Raw genomic sequence first — 21,126 nt, forward strand, 5'->3', positions numbered from 1 at the left:
AAGTGGAAGGCAAAAGGAAGAGGGGCCGACCAAGGGCAAGATGAATGGATGGCATCCTTGAAGCGACTGGACTGATCTTGAAGGAGCTGGGGGTGGTGACGGGCGACAGGGAGCTCTGGCGTGGGCTGGTCCACGAGGTCACGAAGAGTCGGAGATGACTGAATGAATGAACAACAACAACATGGAAATCAAAAGAAATCCCAGCAACTGAGGAATGGATAACAAAAATATTTGATCTAATCCAAATAGATCGCCTGTCCCAGAGACTGAATAAAACACCAGAAAAAAAGCAAACAGATTGGTCAGGTTTTAAAGATTTTATTCTATCAAGGAAAATACCCTTGCTCGTTGAACTGTCCAATCTATGAAGAAGACAACAAGAACAGCCTAGTCAGGAAAGCTGAAGAAGAAACTGAAGCTTCGCCGAATAATACTCCCCGGAGAGGACTGAGAAGTCCACATAATCGCCCCTTTTTTCTTTTGTATTCTTTTTTTCTTCTTTTTTTTCTCTTCCCTGTTACCTCTCTCTGTTCTCCACCTATTTTCACTTTTTTCCACCTTTTACATCTCTATCACTACAAAGCACATGTTCCCCCTCTTTCACTGTAAATATCTTGGAAAACTCCACAATAAAAATATTTTTAAAAAAGGAAAAGAATTGTGCTTTGTAGCAGACTGGAAGCCAGTGGAGTCTGCATAACAGGGGGTTGTATTCTCCCTGTACACCTGACTGCCACCCGTTGGACCAGTTGGAGCTTCCGAACAGTCTTCAAACCCCATGTACAGCGTGTTGTAGTAATCTATATGGGATAACCCTTGTAATGATAATAATAATAATAATAATAATAATAATAATAATAATAAACTTTATTTATATACCACTCTATCTCCCCTAGGGGACTAAGGGTGGTTTCCACATAGGCAAAATAACACAGAAAACACACAGAGTAACCATTTAAAACAGACATAAAATTATTAACACAAACATATACATTAAAACCAGTTCCAACACTATTCTGTCATGCAAAATAAGCTACCAAGGGACAGAATTTCAAAGTGGACCTAGACAGTTTGAGAGGGCTGGTCTGAGGCTAGTGTAGAGAAAACATAGGGTCGAGGGAATCGGTAAAGTGCAAGGAGCAGTCCCAACTAATGGCCATAGTGGGGCCTGGGGCTACTCATTTCCGAGGCCTGCTAAAGAACTATAAAAAAAGGTCTGGGCCAGAGCAAGTCCCGCAAGATGACAGAGGACCAGGGGAGTGGGTGAAGTGCAAGGCTGAGTCCTAACTGAGGGCCTGGGGGCTGGAGCTTGAGATTAGTCATTTTCAAAGGCCCGATGAAACCACCAAGTCTTCAGGTTCTTGCAAAAAGAGGAGAGTGATGAGGCCTGTCTTATCTCTCTGGGGAGGGTGTTCCAGAGGCAGGAGTCCACCACCAAGAAGGCCCTCTCCCTTGCCCCCACCAACCAGGCTTGAGACGGTGGTGGGAGTGAGAGGAGGGCCTCTCCATTAGATCTAAGAGTCCACGCCGGTTCATAGAGGGAGATGTATTGCGGAGGTAGGCAGGGCTTTATAGGTCATAACAACTTATCAGCAGCCAGTGAAGCTGTTTTAGTAGGGGTGTTGTGCACTCCCTATAATTTTCTCCAGTTAGAAGCCTGGTTGCCACCCGTTATAGCAGTTGAAATTTCCAGGCTGTCTTCAAAGGCAGCCCCACGTAGAGTGCATTGTAGTAATCCAGTCTGAATGTAACCAAGGTGTGGACCACCCTGGCCAAGTCAGACTTCACGAGGTATGGTTGTAGCTGGTGCACCAGTTTTAACTGTGCAAAGGCCCCCCAGGCCACAGCAGGCACATTATTGTATTACGAATGAGAGTTGCAGTTTGACAATCTGTACCTTTACCTGTTCTGCCCAAGATTGCTGGTGCTTGGAGTCTTCCTTGGAATTCGGTGAAAATGAGTAGTAAGTTGGGTGTCATCTGCAACAGACAGCACCCAACTCCAAAATTCCGGATAGCCTCACCCAGTGGTTTCATGTAAATATTGAAAAGCATGGGGGATAGGATGGAACCTTGCAGGGTCAGACTTCAAGAGGTATGGTTGTAGCTGGTGCACAAGTTTTAACTGTGCAAAGGCTCGCCCAGCCACTGCGAACACCTTGTTGTTGTTCACGTTGAGTCATTTCTGACTCTTTGTGACTTCATGGACCAGTCCATGTCACAGCTCCCTGTCGGCCGTCACCACCCCCAACTCCTTCAAGGTCAATCCAGTCATTTCAAGGATACCATCCATCCATCTTGCCCTTGGTCAGCCCCTCTTCCTTTTTCCTCCCATTTCCCCCGGCATCATTGTCTTCTCTAAGCTTTTCTTTCTTCTCATGATGTGGCCAAAGTACTTCATCTTTGCCTCTACTATCCTTTCCTCCAATGAGCAGTCGGGCTTTATTTCCTGAAGTATGGACTGGTTGGATCTTCTCGCAGTCCAAGACGCTCTCAGAACTTTCCTCCAACACCACAGTTCAAAAGCATCTATCTTCCTTCGCTCAGCCTTCCCTACGGCCCAGCTCATGCATCCGTTGGTGACTATGGGGAATACCATTGCTTTAACTATGTGCATCTTTGTTGCCAGTGTAATGTCTCTACTCTTCACTATTTTATCAAGACTGGACCTTGCTCTCCTCCCAAAAAGTAAGTGTCTCCTGATTTCCTGGCTGCAGTCTGTGTCTGCAGTAATCTTTGCGCCTAGAAATACAAAGTCTGTCACGGCCTCCACATTTTCTCCCTCTATTTCCCCGTTGTCAATCATTCTTGTTGCCATAATCTTGGTTTTTTTTATGTTTAGCTGCAACCCGGCTTTTGCGCTTTCTTCTTTCACCTTGATTAGAAGGCTCCTCAGCTCCTCCTAGCTTTTGGCCATCAAAGTGGTGTCTGTGCTGTTGCACGCTGGGCCTGTGCATTACATTGTAGACAGGACATAAATTCTGTGTGCCCAACGGGATGCCAGGGCTGCCTCGGATTAAAGGCCCTTGGACCTCCCCAAAACAAAGTTCTGTAGAGGCTTAAAGTAAGTCCAACAAAATTCTTTATTGATGAAAACAAACAGGTACTTTCAAGCTTTCTTAACAGTCTATTGGCTCTTGCAATCTTGTTCACTGGGAACAGGCACTATCTTCATAACTGTAATTAACTAATGGGGAAATCCTTAACTTCTAATCTGGGCAGTCTGTACTTGCCTCTGTTGGCGTGGAGCCCCTGCACCTGGTACCAACTGCGTCTAGCTTCCGTGAGAGACCCTTACCAAGCAGAGCTTTGTAGACTTCCAGGGGAAAAGGAGTTCAGGTTTCAGTGATGGCTGGCTGAAGTCCCTCAGCAAAGGAGCTGTAATGCTGTATGATCCTTGGCCAAGCTGTGGGCTGTAAAACCCTGGCCAAGCTGTAGAAGACGAAGCTTTTCTACAGGAGCTCTTCTTTTATGTCCTGTACGAAAGGCTTCTCTGTGTGGACTGACTCAAAAAAGGCTCCTATTCCCTCCAAAACTCAAAAAGGGGCGGGACCAGGGAACCTAACGATAATTGACAGGTGGCTTGCCCTATGATTGCAAACTATAACAGGAAGCCACCCTGCTGCAAAATCCCAAGCTTGGGATTGCAATCAAAATTGGAGCTCCTGGTGCACTTGTACCTGCACAGTGTCATCTCCATATCCAAGGTTGTTGATGTTAGGTTCTTGTGGGGTTTTTCGGGCTATAGGGCCATGTTCTAGAGGCATTTCTCCTGACGTTTCGCCTGCATCTATAGCAAGCATCCTCAGAGGTAATGAAGTCTGTAGGAATTGGGACAATGGGTTTATATATCTGTGGAATGGCTGGGGTGGGGCAAAGAGCTCTTCCCTGCTGGAGCTAGGTGTGAATGTTTCAACTGACCACCTTCATTAGCATTTGAAGGCCTGGCTGAGCCTGGGAAAATCCCCTGTTGAGAGGTGTTAAGATGTGCCTGGTTGTTTCCTCTCTGCTGTTTTGCTGTTCTAATTTTAGAGTTTTTTAATACTGGTAGCCAGATTTTGTTCATTTTCATGGTCTCTTCCTTTCTGTTGAAATTGTCCACATGCTTGTGGATTTCAATGGCTTCTCTGTGTAGTCTGACATGGTGGTTGTTGGTGTGGTCCAGCATTTCTGTGTTCTCAAATAATATGCTTTGTCCAGGCTGGTTCATCAGGTGCTCTGCTATGGCTGACTTCTCTGGTTGAAGTTGTTAATGTTTCTTCCAGCAATTTTCACTCCAGTCTTGCATTCGTCAAGCCCCCGCACAAGTTGAATAGCTTGGGTGAGAGTATACAACCCGGGAACACCTTAGTGTATTCATAATGAGAGTTGCAGTTTGACAATCTGTATCTTTACCTGCCCAAGAGTGCTGGTGCTTCTTCACCAAACTACCACTCCTGGGATTGCATTAGCCTTGCGCCCTGGCAGTGAGAGAGGTGCCAAGAAGAGTGCCTTCATTCGGCGGGGTAGATGCGCCCTTGGCAGAGGCCTGCCTGTGTGTGCGCGCGCGTGTTTCTTTTGGGTGGTGTCATTCCGCCAACTCGTTTACACACACACACACACACACACTCCCTCTCTCTCTTGACTCTCTCTCTCTCTCTCTCTCTCTCTCTTTCGCTCGGCTGCCAAGGAAAAGAGGAGGAGGAGGAGGCGGCGCGATTGGCTGCCGTTTGACCCAGCGCTGGGACTTGGGCGCACAAAACTCCCTCCCGGCGCTCAGCCTCTCCACTCCAGGCAGAAGGAGGAGGCGAAGGACCGGCCCGGGGAGCGTGCGTGTCTCTTGCTGCTGGGGGAGACCCCGACTCGCCTTGACCCACCCAGCGCCGCCCCACGCTTTGCCTCCCCTTGCCTTCGCGGTGCCAACCAAGCAAGGCTTCCTCCTTGCGCGCATCGTTCTCCGTCCCCTTTCCTGCTCCGAGGAATCCCATTTCCGACCAACCTCTTCTGTCCCTGCAGCGCGCATCTCTCTCTTTCCCTTTCCTCCATTCAGAAGACTGAAAAAAAACCCTTTCCCGACCTCTTTTTCCGCAAGCGCCCACCTGCCGGCTTTGGAGAGGTTTTGGAGAGGTTTGGAGAGGCTGGGCTCCTCTTTCCGTCTCTTGTTGCCGCCCGTGCTGAGCTCCAGTCGTCCACGCGCGGAAGAAGAGGCAAAAGAGGAGACTGTGGATCTCTTTTTCTGCCGGGGAAGGTGGGAAAAGGAGCGGCATGGCGGGCACTCCCCGTGCCCTTCTCCTGCTGGGTCTCTTCCTGGGATGGAGCTCGGTGGGGGCGCCTGGGGACGGCGATGGAAGGAGCCCACGAAGGAGCCCACGGGACCCGGTCTCGGCGCACATGCTTCGCCTCTACGACCGGTACAGCAGCAGCAGCAACGGAGCCCGGCCCGCCCCGGCCTCGCCTTCGCTGCCCCTCCGAGAAGGCAACACGGTGCGCAGCTTCCGAGCGCAGGCGACAGGTGAGCAGGGCGAAATATACCTGCAGGTGCCCCTCGTCCTTGGCCAAGCGCTCTCTCTCCCTGACCTGGACCCATGTAGAGAAGCCTAGGGTTGCTTGCTATGGGTTTTTCCTGCTGCATGGCCATATCCTAGAAGCATTCTCTCCTGACGTTTCGCCCACATCTATGGCAGGCATCCTCAGAGGTTGAGGGGGTCAAGCCTCACTTGCCTATGTGTTTTCGAAGGCTTTCATGGCCGGAATCACTGGGTTGTTGTGAGTTTTCTGGGCTGAATGGCCATGTCCCAGAAGCATTCTCTCCTGACGTTTCGCCCACATCTATGGTAGGCAGGCAACCTCAGAAGTTGAGGGATCAAGCCTCACTTGCCTATGTGCGTTTAAAGTCTTTCATGGCTGGGATAACTGGGTTGTGAGTTTTCCAGGCTGTATGGACATGTTCCAGAAGCATTATCTCCTGAGGTTGCCTGCCACATCTATGGCAGGCAACCTCAGAAGTTGAGGGATCAAGCCTCACTTGCCTATGTGTTTTTGAAGGCTTTCATGGCCAGAATAACTGGGTTGTGAGTTTTCCAGGCTGTATGGACATGTTCCAGAAGCATTCTCTCCTGAGGTTACCTGCCACATTTATGGCAGGCAACCTCAGAAGTTGAGGGATCAAGCCTCACTTGCCTATGTGTTTTTGAAGGCTTTCATGGCCAGAATAACTGGGTTGGGAGTTTTCCAGGCTGTATGGACATGTTCCAGAAGCATTCTCTCCTGAGGTTGCCTGCCACATCTATGGCAGGCAACCTCAGAAGTTGAGGGGTCAAGCCTCACTTGCCTATGTATTGTCAAAGGCTTTCATGACCAGAATCACTGGGTTGTTGTGAGTTTTCCAGGCTGTATGGCCATGTTCCAGAAGCATTCTCTCCTGACTTTTGCCCACATCTATGGCAGGCAGGCATCTTCAGAGGCTGTGGGACCTCACAACCTCTGAGAGTGCCTGTCATAGATGGGGTGAAAAGTCAGGAGAGATTGCTTCTGCAATGCTTCTGGAACATGGTCATACAGCCCGGAAAACTCACAACAATCCACTCACCTAGTTTCCAATAGACCTCACAACCTCTGAGCATTTCTGCCATAGATGTGGGCAAAATGTCAGGAGGGAGTCCTTCTGAAACATGGCCATACAACCTGGAAAACTCACAACAACCAACTCACTTGCCTAGTTTCTAATAGACCTCTCAACTTCTCAGGATACCTGTCATAGATGTGGGCAAAATGTCAGGAGGGAATGCTTCTGGAACATGTCCATACAGCCTGGAAAACTCACAGCAACCCACTCACTTGTCTAGTTTTCAACAGACCACTAAACCTCTGAGGATGCCTGCCATAGATATGGGCAAAAAGTTATTAGAGAATGCTTCTGGAATGTGGCCACACAGCCTGGAGAACTCACAGCAACCCAGTCATTCTGGCCCTTTTTTTCCGTGTCAGGAGCGACTTGAGAAACTGCAAATTTCTTCTAATGTTAGAGAATTGGCCATCTGCAAGGATGTTGCCCAGGGGACACCTGGATGTTTTACTATCCTTGTGGGAGGCTTCTGTCATGTCCCAACATGGGGGAGCTGGAGTTGGCAGACGGGAGCTCATCCAAACTCTCCCCAGATTCGAACCTCTGACCTGTTCGTCTGCAGTCCTGCCGGCACAAGGGTTTAACCCATTGCGCCACTGGGGCTATTCCAACCGTGAAAGCCTTCAACAAGAGGAGATGCAGTTTTGGCCAGAGGCGCACATCTTCTTCACTCTAGAAGGGATGGAGATAGATGTCATCTTGACTGCCCTGGCCCAATGCTAGGAGTTGCATGTTGACAAATGTGCATCTACATCAGGCGTGGGCAAACTTTGGCCTTCCCTCCAGGTGTTTTGGACTTCAACTCTCACAATTCCTAACAGCCAGTAGGGATTACTAGACTCCTAGAGTTCGAAGAGACCCCAAGGGCCGTTCAGTCCAATTCTGCCATGCAGGAATACACAATCAAAGCCCCCCCCCCCAACAGATGGCCATCTGGAGAACCTCTCAAGAGTCCACTTTGAATGAAGGATATTCAAAGCCAGCATATTGTAAAATTGGCGTCCCTGGTGGTGCAATGGATTAAACCAGGCATGGGCAAACTCTGGCTCTCCAGGTGCTTTGGACTTCAACTCCCACAATTCCTAACAGCCTATTGGCTACTAGGAATTGTGACAGTTGAAGTCTAAAACACCTGGAGGGAGGCCCCAAGTTGGCCCAGGCCTGGGTTAAACCCTTGTGCTGGCTGAACTGCTGAATGAAAGGTTGGTGGTTTGAATCTGGGGAACATGGTGAGCTCCTATCTGTCAGCTCCAGCTTCTCATGTGGGGACATGAGGGAAGCCTCTCACAGGATGGTAAAACATCTAGGTGTCCCTTGGGCAACGTCCTTGCAGATGGCCAATTCTTTGACACCAGAAGCGACCTGCAGTTTTGGAAAAACATAGGTAAAATTAATGGAGCTCAGCACAACTTGAACTTCCCTGCTATGGAATCCTGGGGTTTGTAGCTTGATGCCTTTAGTTTCTCTGCCACTGAGTGCTGGTGCCTCAGTAAACTACAACTCCCAAGATTCCACAGCATTGAGCCATGGATGTTCAAGTGGTGCCAAACTACATTCATTCTAGAGTGTAGATACAGCCCCCCAAGTCTCACTGCTTGGGAATTGCATGTTTGCAACAAAAGAAATTCTCCAGTGGTAAATCTACTCTGTAGAATTCATGCAGTGCAACACCACTTCAACTACCAAGGCCCAAGGCTATAGAATCCTAGGAGTTGTAGTTTGGGGAGGCATGGGCACTCTGATAAAAAAAAGGTAAAGATTGTAAAACTGCAACTCCCAGAAGTTCATAGCATTGAGCCATGACAGTATAGATGCATCCCAAGGAGGATTCCCTTGAGAGTGTAGGAGAGCAGCAACACTGTAGTATTAATGCCATTTTGTCAACATTCTAGTGTGAATTATAATTCAAGATGGGGTTGGGGGATGAAGAAATGAGATCATGCAGATAGGACCAGAACCAATCCTTACTAGAAGATGGCAATTCAGGATAGGAAACAAGTTTAGCCTCCGTTCCCATATCAATCGTCAATACAGGCAGTTTTGCAAAATATAGGTAAACAGGTGTCACCCCCTCCTATCAGGATGTGTGTTCTGGTGTACTGTTTGGATAGTAGCAGAAGTTTTGTTCTACTCTGACTATGGGTGCATCTACACTGTAGAATTAACACAGTTCAACACCAAATTAACTGCCATAGCTCAAGGCTATAAGATCATGGAATTTGTAGTTTAGGGAGGTACCAGTCCTCTTTAAGCAAAGGCTGAATTTTTTGAAACCCTGGGGTTTGCTGTGGCACCCGAGGTCTGTGATGGAGAAGGATAAATATTTCACAAAACTTCAAATTCCAGATTTGCATAGCAGTTAAAGGTGTGTCAAAATCCTATAACTCTGCATTGTAGATACAGCCTTAGACCCACATGTGTGTGTGTGTGTACAGGTTGAGGCTTCCTTATCCAGAATTCCAAATCTCCGAAACTTTTGCTGCCAGATGGCTGCTTTCGCCTTCCAGGCAGCTGTGTTGCTCCTGCTTGTTCGTCTCTCAGATCCGCCGTTTCTCTCCGCTTGAGAGAGTCTGAAGATCTAAGAGACAAACAAGCAAGAGCCACGCAACCCTAGCCACGAAAATATCTTAGATATCTCATCATCTGTAGGCAAATACAGGTATTCCAAAATTCCCTGCAAAAAAAAGCACATCCCAAATACAGAATACTTCTAATGGTAAGCATTTTGGATAAGGATGCCCAATCTCTATTAGTGTCCCTCTTGGACTGGCGTAGGAAAGGATAATGCACATGGTGACACATAGGTTGTGAAAGACTTACCTTTGCAGGACATATATTCGCCATCTTCCCTGCTTGCACACTGACCCAGTACCGGCTCTGGACTGGGTTGCCAACATTGCACAGTTGACTTTTGTTTTACGCAGAACAATCCTAGCTTGTCTTAAGTTCTTGACTGCTCAGCATCAGGTGGAAATCAGGTTTCTGTGCTGAGGAAGGTTTTGGGGATGTGTGCCCATTATTTTGTCAAAATGTGTTCCTTCCAAGCTGTGGGAAAAACTCCGTATGGTAGTATCAAGGAACAGGTTTAGGAGTTAGGTGTGTTTAACTTGGAGAAGATAAAGTTGAGATGGGACATGAGAACTATGTTTAATTTTTTGAAAGGACAAACATATTGAAGAGGAGGAGATCTTCTTTCCTGGTGCTCTAGAGACTAGGACATGGAGCAATGGAGTCAAGCTGTAGGAAAAGAGATTCCACATAAACATTAGGAAGAAGCTGTTAGAGCTGTTCAATAGTAAAATATGCTGTCTTGGCTTATGGTGAAGTCTCTGGAGGTTTCTGAGGCAAGATGGCCATCTGTCAGGAATGATTTGATTTTATATTCCTGCATGGTTAAACTGAATGGCCCTTGTGGTCTCTTCCAGTTCTATGAAAACTGGTGTTTTATTAGCTAAGGAGACCTTGGTGGCGAAAAGGGTTTAACCCTTGTGCCAACAGGACAGAAAACTGACAGGTTGGAAGTCCGAATCTGGGGAGAGCACGGATGAGCTCCCTTTGTCAGCTCCAGCTCCTCATGCACGGATATGAGAGAAGCCTCTCACAAGGACGGTGAAACATCAAAATATCCGGGCATCCCCTAGACATCATCCTTGCAGACGGCCAATTCTCTCACACCAGTTTCTCAAGTCGCGCCTGACATGAGAAAAAAAAAATAGCAGAGGGTATCCTATATCTTGTCTCCTAAGAAACTGGATAGTATGAAAAGAAATGGCAACTAGTCTACCGTATGTGAGCTTTGGGGGAGAGAAAGCTGTGTTCCTGCAGAGGTAGAATGACCAAGAGCAAAAGGTGGAGGAGTGCCATGTGTAAACACTTCTTGTTTACACAGATAGTTTGAGGTTTCCTTCCCTCGCCTTCCCCCCCTTCTTTCCCTCTCCCCTTCTGGGGATTTTCCAAAGCTGTCTGTCCTCTTGGAGAAATCTTCTAGCTTAGTTTTGTGCCTTTAAAAAAAATCACACCCCGCTGAGTAACTCTGACCATGTTTCTGTATTGAAAGCAAATGATAACCATAAGCTTTAGTCTTAAAATGTGGATCTTCACCAGCATCTGTATGATTCTCCTTCAAGTCTTATTTTTCAGTGTCAAAATGGGTTGGAGAGAAATTATGACTTCCCAGTAGTTCCCCTGCTACTCATAGAGCTCCCTTTCTAAAAGCTCTTTTTTGTCAGGGAATGCCAAATCATACATGATAACATCCAATGAAGGATAAAAGTTCATTGAGACATCAGGAAACAGGGATCCGTCTTGCTTCTTGCTCCAGTGAGCTCTGTGGGGATTTGGTGAATGATTTGACAGCTGGACCGAGACCACAGCCTGCACTTGTCTCAAACCACGGCAGAAAGATTTTTCCAAAAATTGCTACATGCTCTGACCTTGGAAAGTCTATTCCCGGGCACATACCTGAAACCCACAATATAAATACACCTCAAACTCACTGACAAAAATGACGTGGATGGGTGATGTTTGAATGACACCTCCAGTCCTACACTCACAATCCAAAGGAAATTAATTACACTCAGATGCACTAAAATCTTTTTGGTTTTTTACTTAGCTTTGCACCCTGATTCTTCACATGTTTATGTGGAAGTAAGTTCAGTGAGACTTCATCGCAAAGACTCTTAAAACTGGCATCATAATTTTTGTTGTATTCTGCGCAGCTGTTAGGATTCATTTCAATCATGTTAGGTTGCTTTCGTCTTTTCAAATTTAAGGCCACCCTTGCTAGTTTTATTCTCCCCGCTCCCATGTCAGGAGCAACTTGAGAAACTGCAAGTAGCTTCTGTTGTGAGAGAATTAGTTGTCTTCAAGGACGTTGCCCAGCGGATGTCCTGATGTTTGATGTTTACCATCTTTGTCGGAGGGTTCTCTTATGTCCCTGCGTGGGAAGATTGAGCTGATAGAGGGAGCTCAACCCACTCTCCCTGGATTCAGATCACAGACCTGTTGGTCAGCAGTCCTGCCGGCACAAGGGTTTAACCCATTGCGCCACTCTTGCTAGTTTATAATAAAATATACAGATATATAAAATCAGACATTTTTCTCTCTGACTACTCCGTCTACTTGGTGCCTTAAAAAACAACAACAAAACACACACAAACAAACAGAAATTAAATCCTCAAACAAAACAAAAAAGCAAAATAATTAGGTCTAACGTTAAACTCTACACATTTCTGGATAATAATTGAAACAATTTTTATTTTCACTTGATACAAAAACATTGGGTGGTTCACAATGAGAGTGTGTTCATTGTTGATTCCTCGGGGATTTCTGCTCCCTTCCCCTTCCTAATTGCTTTAAAGTGGAAGCAAACTTCATGTATTTCAATAGGATACCTATTTGCTGTTGCCCTGAAATCTAGCTGGTTCAGGATAAGAACACAAAGCTACAAACCTAAGTAAATAACAAACATTTCCATGCTAACTAGTAGTAGCCAACCTCACAGAAATGCTAAAGCCATCTCCAATAGTTTTGACTTCAGTCAATGGCAGTCAAAGATAAACTGCTCCTGAACAGAGAGGTTCTACTGTTTATTTGTCGTGGCCCCTTAATATCCACTGGGTTTTTGTTCCAAGATTCCCAATGTATACAAACGTCCATGGTCACTCAAGTCCCATTGTGTACAGTAGTGTAATTAATGGTGTCCCTTATGTAAAATGTATCCCTCACTTTATCTCACGCCGTCTTTCCATGGTCACAGCTCCACACTTATCCTATTTCCTTGTCCTATTGTTTACAGCCTGCCTATGTTTACAGTAGCTTAAGTTGCTGTTGTTTTTACGCCTATTTGTTCTATTCAGTTGTATTTTATGTTCTGTTTTTAGGCAATTTGTGCCATGTGTAAGTCACCCTGAGTCCTTTTGGGGAGATGGAGGCGGGATACAAGAATAGAGTTGTTGTTGTTGTTGTTGTTGTTGTTGTTGTTGTTGTTGTTATTGTTAAAGCAAGTTTTCTTTTTGGATTTTTAAAAATATTTTCAAGTTGTGGTTGGTTGAATTCATGGACACAGAATTTGTGGATACGGAGGACGGATTGTTTTTGTTTGTACATTTATACGTCTCTTTTTTTTTTCTACTGAGTTCAAGACTTTTGACTTTATCCTGAGAACAGCTTTGTAAGGGGAAGGGAAAGTGACGGGCTTATTGTCAGTTAGTGAGTTTCATATCTCAACAGGAACTAGCCAGTGCCACTACCCCACTTACACTTGCGTGTGAATACATATTAACTATGTGTTTCCTTATATGTGGTACTTCTTTATGTTTCTTCTGAATCTATTTCCAGTATGTATCATTGGATAACACTGTGTTACGAGAGTGAAAAGTGTCTATCTAAAATCTCTCCCCTGCCTCATCTCCTTTTCACTTTTTAAACAAATTTACCTTCATTTCTGAAGACCTGAAAAATATAAGCATGTGTGAAAGGCAGTGTCCCTATTCCTGTTCTCTCCCCCACTTTCCAATGTTAGCAGCAAGATCGTAATATTGTGCCCACTTGCTTGTATATTTTGTGATTCCTGTCACTTTTTTTATGCCAGGGGCAACTTGAGAAACTGCAAGTCACTTCTGGTGTGAGAGCACTTCTGGCTGTCTGCAAGGATGTTGCCCAGGGGATGCCAGGATGTTTTACCAACCTGTGGGAGGCTTCTCTCGTGTCCCCACATAAGAATTTGGAGCTGACAGATGGGAGTTCACCCCATCTTGCGGGTTCGAACCACTGACCTTCAGGTCAGCGGCTCAGCTGGCACAAGGGTTTATCAATTCTTGTCACTACATCTCAAGTGCAATGGGTTAAACCCTTGTGCTGGCAGGACTGGTCAACTAACAGGTTGGTGGTTCAAATCCAGGGAGCAGGGTAAGCTCCCGTCTGTCAAGCTCTAGCTTCTCATGCAGGGACATGAGAGAAGCCTCTCATAGGATGATAAAACATCAGTCATCCAGGCATCCCTTAGGTCATTGCAGATGGCTAATTCTCTCACACCAGAAGCAACTTGCAGTTTCTCAAGTCATTTCTGACATGAAAAAAAACTTTAAGTGTACATCTCTTTGCAAGCGTAACCGAATATATGAATACAATGTATAGTACTATTGAATATTCAAGTAAGTAAGTTTTTTAGCATGTTATTAGTAACTTACAAAATATAGATTTTTTGGAATAATGGTAATTTTGCTGTACTTGTTTCTACTATAGAGCATATTTAGATATTTAGGGTTGCCATAAGTCAACAATTGACTTGAACTCACATCTACATACACAGAGAAAGATGAGCTGTTAACAGTATTATTTTTTTCCTTGCTATCTTTCTCTCTGCGTAAGATTTCTCAATCCAAAGCAATTTCCTCTTCATATCTGTTATTACTAAATTTAGATAAGAGTCTGACTACAATAATATGTACTCAAAGAGCTTAACTCCAAGATCCCCAAGGAACTTAGCACCTAAATGGTCATCTGTGATTACGTGGTATTTATGCATTTGTAGTCCTTGTTCAGATATCCACAGTTTCAAATAAATGCTCCAATATTAAATTGAAGTGCTAGAAGGTAATTGAAATGATTCTGTGGTTTGAAATAAAACTCACTCTGAACATAAATTCATGGTTGTATTGACCTCTCTGTGAACTTTAATTTACCTCTGCTTTTCGAGGAATGTAGGATCCCTTTCTGGAATTCAACTCACTTAAGGGGAAAAAGCAAGAGGTTTTGTATTTGTACAAAGCACCATAGTTAGTACAAATCAGAGTTTATACTGATCATGGTGATGCCTCTCTTACAGCCTGATTCTAGTCTGTTTTCCTCAATAGGACAACTTTGTGTGTTTTAGTGAGGCATTACCTTTGGAAGGTTTATAATGTTGGAATCCATCAGCATTAAACATGAACTGAAGTTTTGTCATAATCGTCAGTAAGTTGTGAACCACCATTTTCCAACCTTGACGAACTTGCAAATCCATCATCAAAAGCTTGCAGTAAAGGTAAAGGTAGTCCCCTGACATTAAGTCCAGTCATGTCTGACTCTGGGGTGTGGTGCTCATCTCCATTTCTAAGTCGAAGAGCCAGCGTTGTCTGTAGACACCTCCAAGGTCATGTGGCCGGCATGACTGCATGGAGCGCCGTTACCTTCCTGCCGGAGCGGTACCTATTGATCTACTCACATTTGCATGTTTTCGAATTGCTAGGTTTGCAGAAGGTAGGGCTGACAGCGGAAGCTTGCAGATCTATCATCATTTCATTTGAATTATGCCTTGACCAAACTCTAGCGCAATGTTTCTCAACCTTCCTAATGCTGCAACCCCTTAATACAGTTCCTCATGTTGTGGTGACCCCCAACTGTAAAATTATTTTTCTTGCTACTTCGTAATTGCTACTTTTTGCTCCTGTTATGAATCATAATGTAAATATTTGATATGCAGGATGTATTTCCATTCACTGCATCAAATTTAGCACAAATCTGAATACTGTTGGGATTGGGGAGGGATTGTCTTTGTCATTTGGGAGTTGTAATTGCTGGGACCTACAATCAAAGATCATTCTGAGCTCCACCAATGATGGAATTGAACTAAACTTGGCACTCAGAACTCCCGTGACCAACAGAAAATGCTGGAAGGGTTTGGTGGGCATTGACCTTGGGTTTTGGAGTTGTCGTTCATCTACATCCAGAGAGCACTGTGGACTTAAACAATAATGGATCTGGACCAAACTTGGCACGAATACTCAATATGCCCAAATGTGAACACTAGTGGAGTTTGGGGAAAATTGACTTGACATTTGGGAGTTGTAGTTGCTGGGGTTTATAGTTCAATTACAATCAAAGAACATTCTGAACCACACCAATGATAGAATTAGGCCAAACTTCCCACACAGAAGCCACATGACTAACAGAAAATGCTGTGTTTTCTGATGGTCTTTGGTGACCCTTCTGACACCCCCTCGTGACCTTCCCCAGGGGTCCCGACCCCCAAGTTGAGAGACACTGCTCTAGTGTGAGGCTACTGTAATAAAAGATGCTGCTTAGCTTTGACCAGTTTTGGTCATTCCATGAATACTTTACTTCTCACATTAAAACATTATATATTTGATGACTTAGAGCAGGCGTGGGCAAACCTGCACCTTCCAGGTGTTTTGGACTTCAACTCCCACAATTCCTAACAGTCCCAGGCCCCTTCCTTTCCCCCCTCAGCCACCTGAGGCTCTTAGGAATTATGGGAGTTGAAATCCAAAACACCTGGAGGGCCCAAGTTTGCCCATGCCTGATGTAGATTCATGGCTGGGACCATTTGCCACTTTCTGTGGCTGGTAATATTTTTGTGCACAAGCAGATGCATGCAAGCACATGCATCAATCATTGCTGTTCTCAACATTTTACTTTCCTTGTTTCTTTTCTTGAGTATTAGAAGTGTCAAATATACCCCCAGGAATGTTCTGCTTGCTTTCTTGAGCCATCTGGATTTCTTCTCAATCGATCTCCAGACCCCCTTACCTTAATGTTAACTCTAACATTATGACTGAAATGCACAACAAATAAAGCACTGAAATGTACTAAAGTGGAAGTTTCAAGCAAGCAGTAGACTCTCCATTTTAAAACCTAGCAAGCCCTTCTTGAAATGAACAGGATTTAACCTGAGACAAAGGCATGAGTGACTTTTGCAGAGTCCACAATTCCAGATGGCTACACTACTCCCTGAAGTCTAACACATTTTTGATGTAGGACTGTATTTGGCTGCATTCTGATTATAATCTGCAACCTTTTGTTCCAAAGTAGTTCATTTACTACTATGAACTCTGCATAAAATTGTAAACTGCAGTCTGTATCATTACAAATTAAAGTACCACAATGCACTTCGATTGGTTTGTACAAAGCTTGCAAAGATAACAGAGCAGGAAAGTTTTCAAAAGCTGGAAGAGTTGGTGTTTGTTTGTTTTCTTTGTGACAGTTGATGCATGATAAAATAACCAACATAGGTATGGATAAGCATGGACTCTAAATCACTTTAATAATATTTGTAATGTGGAGATTCCGTTTGCTTTCTCTGCAACATATTACTAGATTGTTGTTTATTTGTTCATTTGCTTTCGACTCTTCATGACCTTATGGAGCAGTCCATGCCAGAGCTCCCTGTCGGCCGTCGCCACCCCCAGCTCCTTCAGAGTCAAGCCAGTCACTTCAAGAATACCATTCACCCATCTTGCCTTTGGTTGGCCCCTCTTCCTTTTTCCTTCCATTTTCCTCAGCATAATTGTCTTCTCTAAGCTTTCCTGCCTTCTCATTATGTGGCCAAGGTACTTCATCTTCGCCTTTAATATCCTTCCCTCCAGTAAGCAGTCAGGCTTTATTTCCTGAAGTATGGACTGGTTGGATCTTCTTGCGGTCCAAGGCACTCTCAGAATTTCCCTCCAGCACCACAATCCAAGAGCATCTATCTTCCTGATGGTCCAGCTCTCGAAGGCATAGGTTATTACAATACCATTGCTTTAGCTATGTGGACCTTCATTGCCAGTGTGATGTCTCTACTCTTTGCAATTTTACTGAGATTGGTCATTGCTCTCCTCCCAAGAAGTAAGCATCTCCTGATTTCCTGGCTACAGTCTGCGTTTGCAGTAATCTTTGCATCTAGAAATACAAAGTCTGTCACTGCCTCCACGTTTTCTCCATTTATCTTCAATGATGAAGGAACCTAGCTAGGTGTAATGTTAGTTGAAAGAATCCAGTTAATTGATATGTTTTGGAATATGATGTAAATGGCAGTGAGAAAACCAGAGTAGCCTCTGGGCAATGGATGATCTGGAGGAGAAATTTAAATATTTGTATTCCCATTCTCCCCATTTTGTTGTTGTTTATTCATTCAGTCACTTCCAGCTCTTTGTGACCTCTTGGATCGGCCCATGCCAGAGATCCCTATTAGCTCATTGCCACCCCCAGCTCCTTGAAGGTCAAGCCAGTCACTTCAGTAATACCATCCATCCATCTTGCCCTTGGTCTGCCCCTCTTCCTTTTTCCTTCCATTTTCCACAGTTTTATTCTCTTCTCCAAGCTTTACTGTCTTCTCATTTTGTGGTAAAAGCACTTCTTCTTTGCTTCTATTATTGTTCCCTCCAGTGAGTAGTCAGGCTTTATTTCCTGGCATATGGACTGGTATGATTGCTTCCATGAAGCTAATAGAATCATAGAATCATAGAATCAAAGAGTTGGAAGAGACCTCATGGGCCATCCAGTCCAACCCCCTGCCAAGAAGCAGGAATATTGCATTCAAATCACCCCTGACAAATGGCCATCCAGCCTCTGCTTAAAAGCTTCCAAAGAAGGAGCCTCCACCACACTCCGGGGCAGAGAGTTCCACTGCTGAACGGCTCTCACAGTCAGGAAGTTCTTCCTAATGTTCAGATGGAATCTCCTCTCTTGTAGTTTGAAGCCATTGTTCCGCGTCCTAGTCTCCAAGGAAGCAGAAAACAAGCTTGCTCCCTCCTCCCTGTGGCTTCCTCTCACATATTTATACATGGCTATCATATCTCCTCTCAGCCTTCTCTTCTTCAGGCTAAACATGCCCAGTTCCCTAAGCCGCTCCTCATAGGGCTTGTTCTCCAGACCCTTGATCATTTTAGTCGCCCTCCTCTGGACACATTCCAGCTTGTCAATATCTCTCTTGAATTGTGGTGCCCAGAATTGGACACAATATTCCAGGTGTGGTCTAACCAAAGCAGAATAGAGGGGTAGCATTACTTCCTTAGATCTAGACACTATGCTCCTATTGATGCAGGCCAAAATCCCATTGGCTTTTTTTGCCGCCACATCACATCACACATCACAATAACGTAAAGCCAATTAAAGCAAACCCCACTATTAAATTTAGTGGAATATAAGTGCATTTCACCTTTTCCTAAATTCTTTATGGCTCAAACTCTCATTATTTGACTCCCGGAAGAGTTTGGATTGGCTAAATTAATAAGATAATAAAAATACACTCTAATGTGGTTGATGTATCATAGCATTAAAGGTTACTGCATTGGGAAGTAAATACCTAAGGCTGGTCTGTCTTACCAATTTATGTTATCAATTTATGTTCCAATGAAATATGACATTATTGTAAAGTTTCTGAGATGTTTGTGCAGATATGGTTAGGATCGATGCATATTTAAATGACAGAGTCCTTGGAGGTTGCAATCTGTCCAAAAAGTTATGCTTTAAAATAGCAAAATAGTAATAGTGACTGTAGATATACAGTTCAAAAACATAGCTATTGCAGTTAGTATACAAAGTTGCAGCACATTTGGGACCAACTGAAAGATGTTGGAAGCATAAGCTTCATAGGTTAAGTGTATTTCATCGCAAGAAGTGAAGTGCCTAGAAACAGATATTTAAGAGCAGACTTTATATGAGAATAGCAAGAGAAAAGCAAAACTTGTGGGTATGGTGAGGAGGTGAAAGTTTGGTTTTGGTGGACAAAGGCAGGAGGATGGTTTTCTATTCACTTTGTCTTTAGATAACACAATTCTTCCTGCCTTTGTCCCCAGAAGTGAATTTGCATCTCATCCCATACATTTTTCATTTGTCTTTTTTTCTGTGTCAGGAGTGACTTGAGAAACGGCAAGTTGCTTCTGGTGTGAGAGAGTTGGCCATCTGCAACGATGTTGCCCAGGGGATGCCTGGATGTTTTACCATCCCATGGGAAGCTTCTCTCATGTCCCCGCATGAGAAGCTAGCGCTGACAGATGGGAGCTCATCCTGCTCCCCAGATTCGAACCACTGACCTTTCGGTCAGCAGTCCTGCTGGCACAAGGGTTTAACCCGGTGGTTCTCAACCTGTGGGTCTCCAGATATTTTGGCCTTCATCTCCCAGAAATCGTAACAGCTGGTAAACTGGCAGGGATTTCTGGGAGTCGTAGGCCAAAACACCTGGGGACCCACAGGTTGAGAACCACTGGTTTAATCCATTACATTACCGGTCTATTCATAAAGATCTATTCCTAGGTATATTACTCCATGCATTTGATGAATTAGATTCATCCAGGAAAGTTTGTGCTACAATCTTCTTCCTTTCCCCTTAGTCTCAAAGCAAGATTTCTGTGCATCTAAGTATACAAAGTCTTATTTACATGGTACCCTCTATGGAATCCATATCAATCCTAGTGTGCAACTCTACACTATAGAATTAATGCAGTTTGACACCAGTTTAACTACCATGGCTCATTGCTGTGCAATCATGAGAGTTGTAGTCTTTAAACATCTCTGCCACAGAGTGCTGGTGTCCAAGTCCCAGGATTTCATAACATTGAGCCATCACAATTAAAGTGGTATTAAACTGCATTAATCCTACAATGCAGATGTGCCCACAGTCAAAGTGGAAGGAAGCTTTTGCTATTGTCTGAAGACTACAGTTACTTACTTTGGCAATCCCTCGAGTATGATGGCCTTCCAAGTGCAGTGTCTTGGCGATGGATACGTAGGTGACTGTGGAGGCCTATTCTTGACCTGCATGTTTTTCCACAGTGAGGGCATCAGTTTCCAGGTGGAAGGTGATCATGGTCATGATAGGCTTGATGTTTCTTGGCATGTTTCTTGGCATGTTTCTCCCTTTCACCCTCCATTCGTGCCTCTTCAAATTCCACAGCACTGCTGGTCACAACTGAACAGTACACCAGAACACACATCCCTATAGGAGTGGATGACACCTCTTTACATATATTTTGCAAAATAAACCAGTGCCTATATTGACATTTGAGATTGGAATGGGTGCTAAACTTGCTTTCTATTTTGCTTTGCCATATTCCACCCAGAATCCATTCTAGCCCTATTTGCATAGCCCCGTTTCTTCATTTCCCAACCCCATCTTGAATTGTAGTTCTCATTCACAGTAGTGTTAATAAAATGGCCTCTTCCTTTGTTCCTTCCTTTCCCCTTTCTTGTCACAAACTGAGCATTGTAGTGCTGACTTAGGTTAAGCCACAACCCACAATTACAGCCAAACCAGGCAGCTTGGCTTTGGTATTGGTTCATAAAGGAAGACAATAAACGGGATCTGAAGTTTGGTCCATCTTCTAAAAATACTGTTTCATGGCTCGTAGGATGCAATGCCACCCATTGAACTGTGCCCAGGTACAGCTCAGGGGAAAAAATATCTTGGCTCCTTTCAGGATACCTGATTAGAAGGTATTTATTGTTCTAAACCTAAAATGTCTTTGGATAGAAGCCCATCTCTGCGGTCTTTGGGCTTGTATTTACTCTGTTACTTGACTGTGGGTGGCAAAAGTCCTATAAACACACCGTTTGCTCACCCTTTCCTCCGCCTCCCTGATCCTTTTGCAGCTCAAGTGCCAAAGAAATAAATTTGAAGTGGCTATAAGTTTTTTGACACTTTTATAAGTATTTATGCAAAATATTTAACCAGTTAGGTGTTATCTTTCCTGTCCCATAGGATGTGACAGCTCATTTGTAAGGTTATTAATGGCAGAAAAGCAAATTTTCTATGAAACGTTA

General features: G+C 44.5%; 1 protein-coding gene across 1 annotated transcript in view; it reads left to right on the top strand.

Annotated features, from left to right (window-relative positions):
- The first annotated feature begins 4,664 nt into the window (after positions 1-4,664).
- BMP3 (bone morphogenetic protein 3) overlaps positions 4,665-21,126 on the top strand; it is a 48,466-nt gene continuing 32,004 nt past the window's right edge. The window contains exon 1 of the mRNA XM_060779343.2: positions 4,665-5,490. Within this exon, the coding sequence (XP_060635326.2) occupies positions 5,244-5,490 (247 nt within the window). The 5' untranslated portion in view covers positions 4,665-5,243. The remainder of the gene's footprint in view (positions 5,491-21,126) is intronic.

The sequence above is a fragment of the Anolis sagrei genome, chromosome 5 (genome assembly GCF_037176765.1).
Source record: "Anolis sagrei isolate rAnoSag1 chromosome 5, rAnoSag1.mat, whole genome shotgun sequence".
Classification (NCBI taxonomy): domain Eukaryota; kingdom Metazoa; phylum Chordata; class Lepidosauria; order Squamata; family Dactyloidae; genus Anolis; species Anolis sagrei.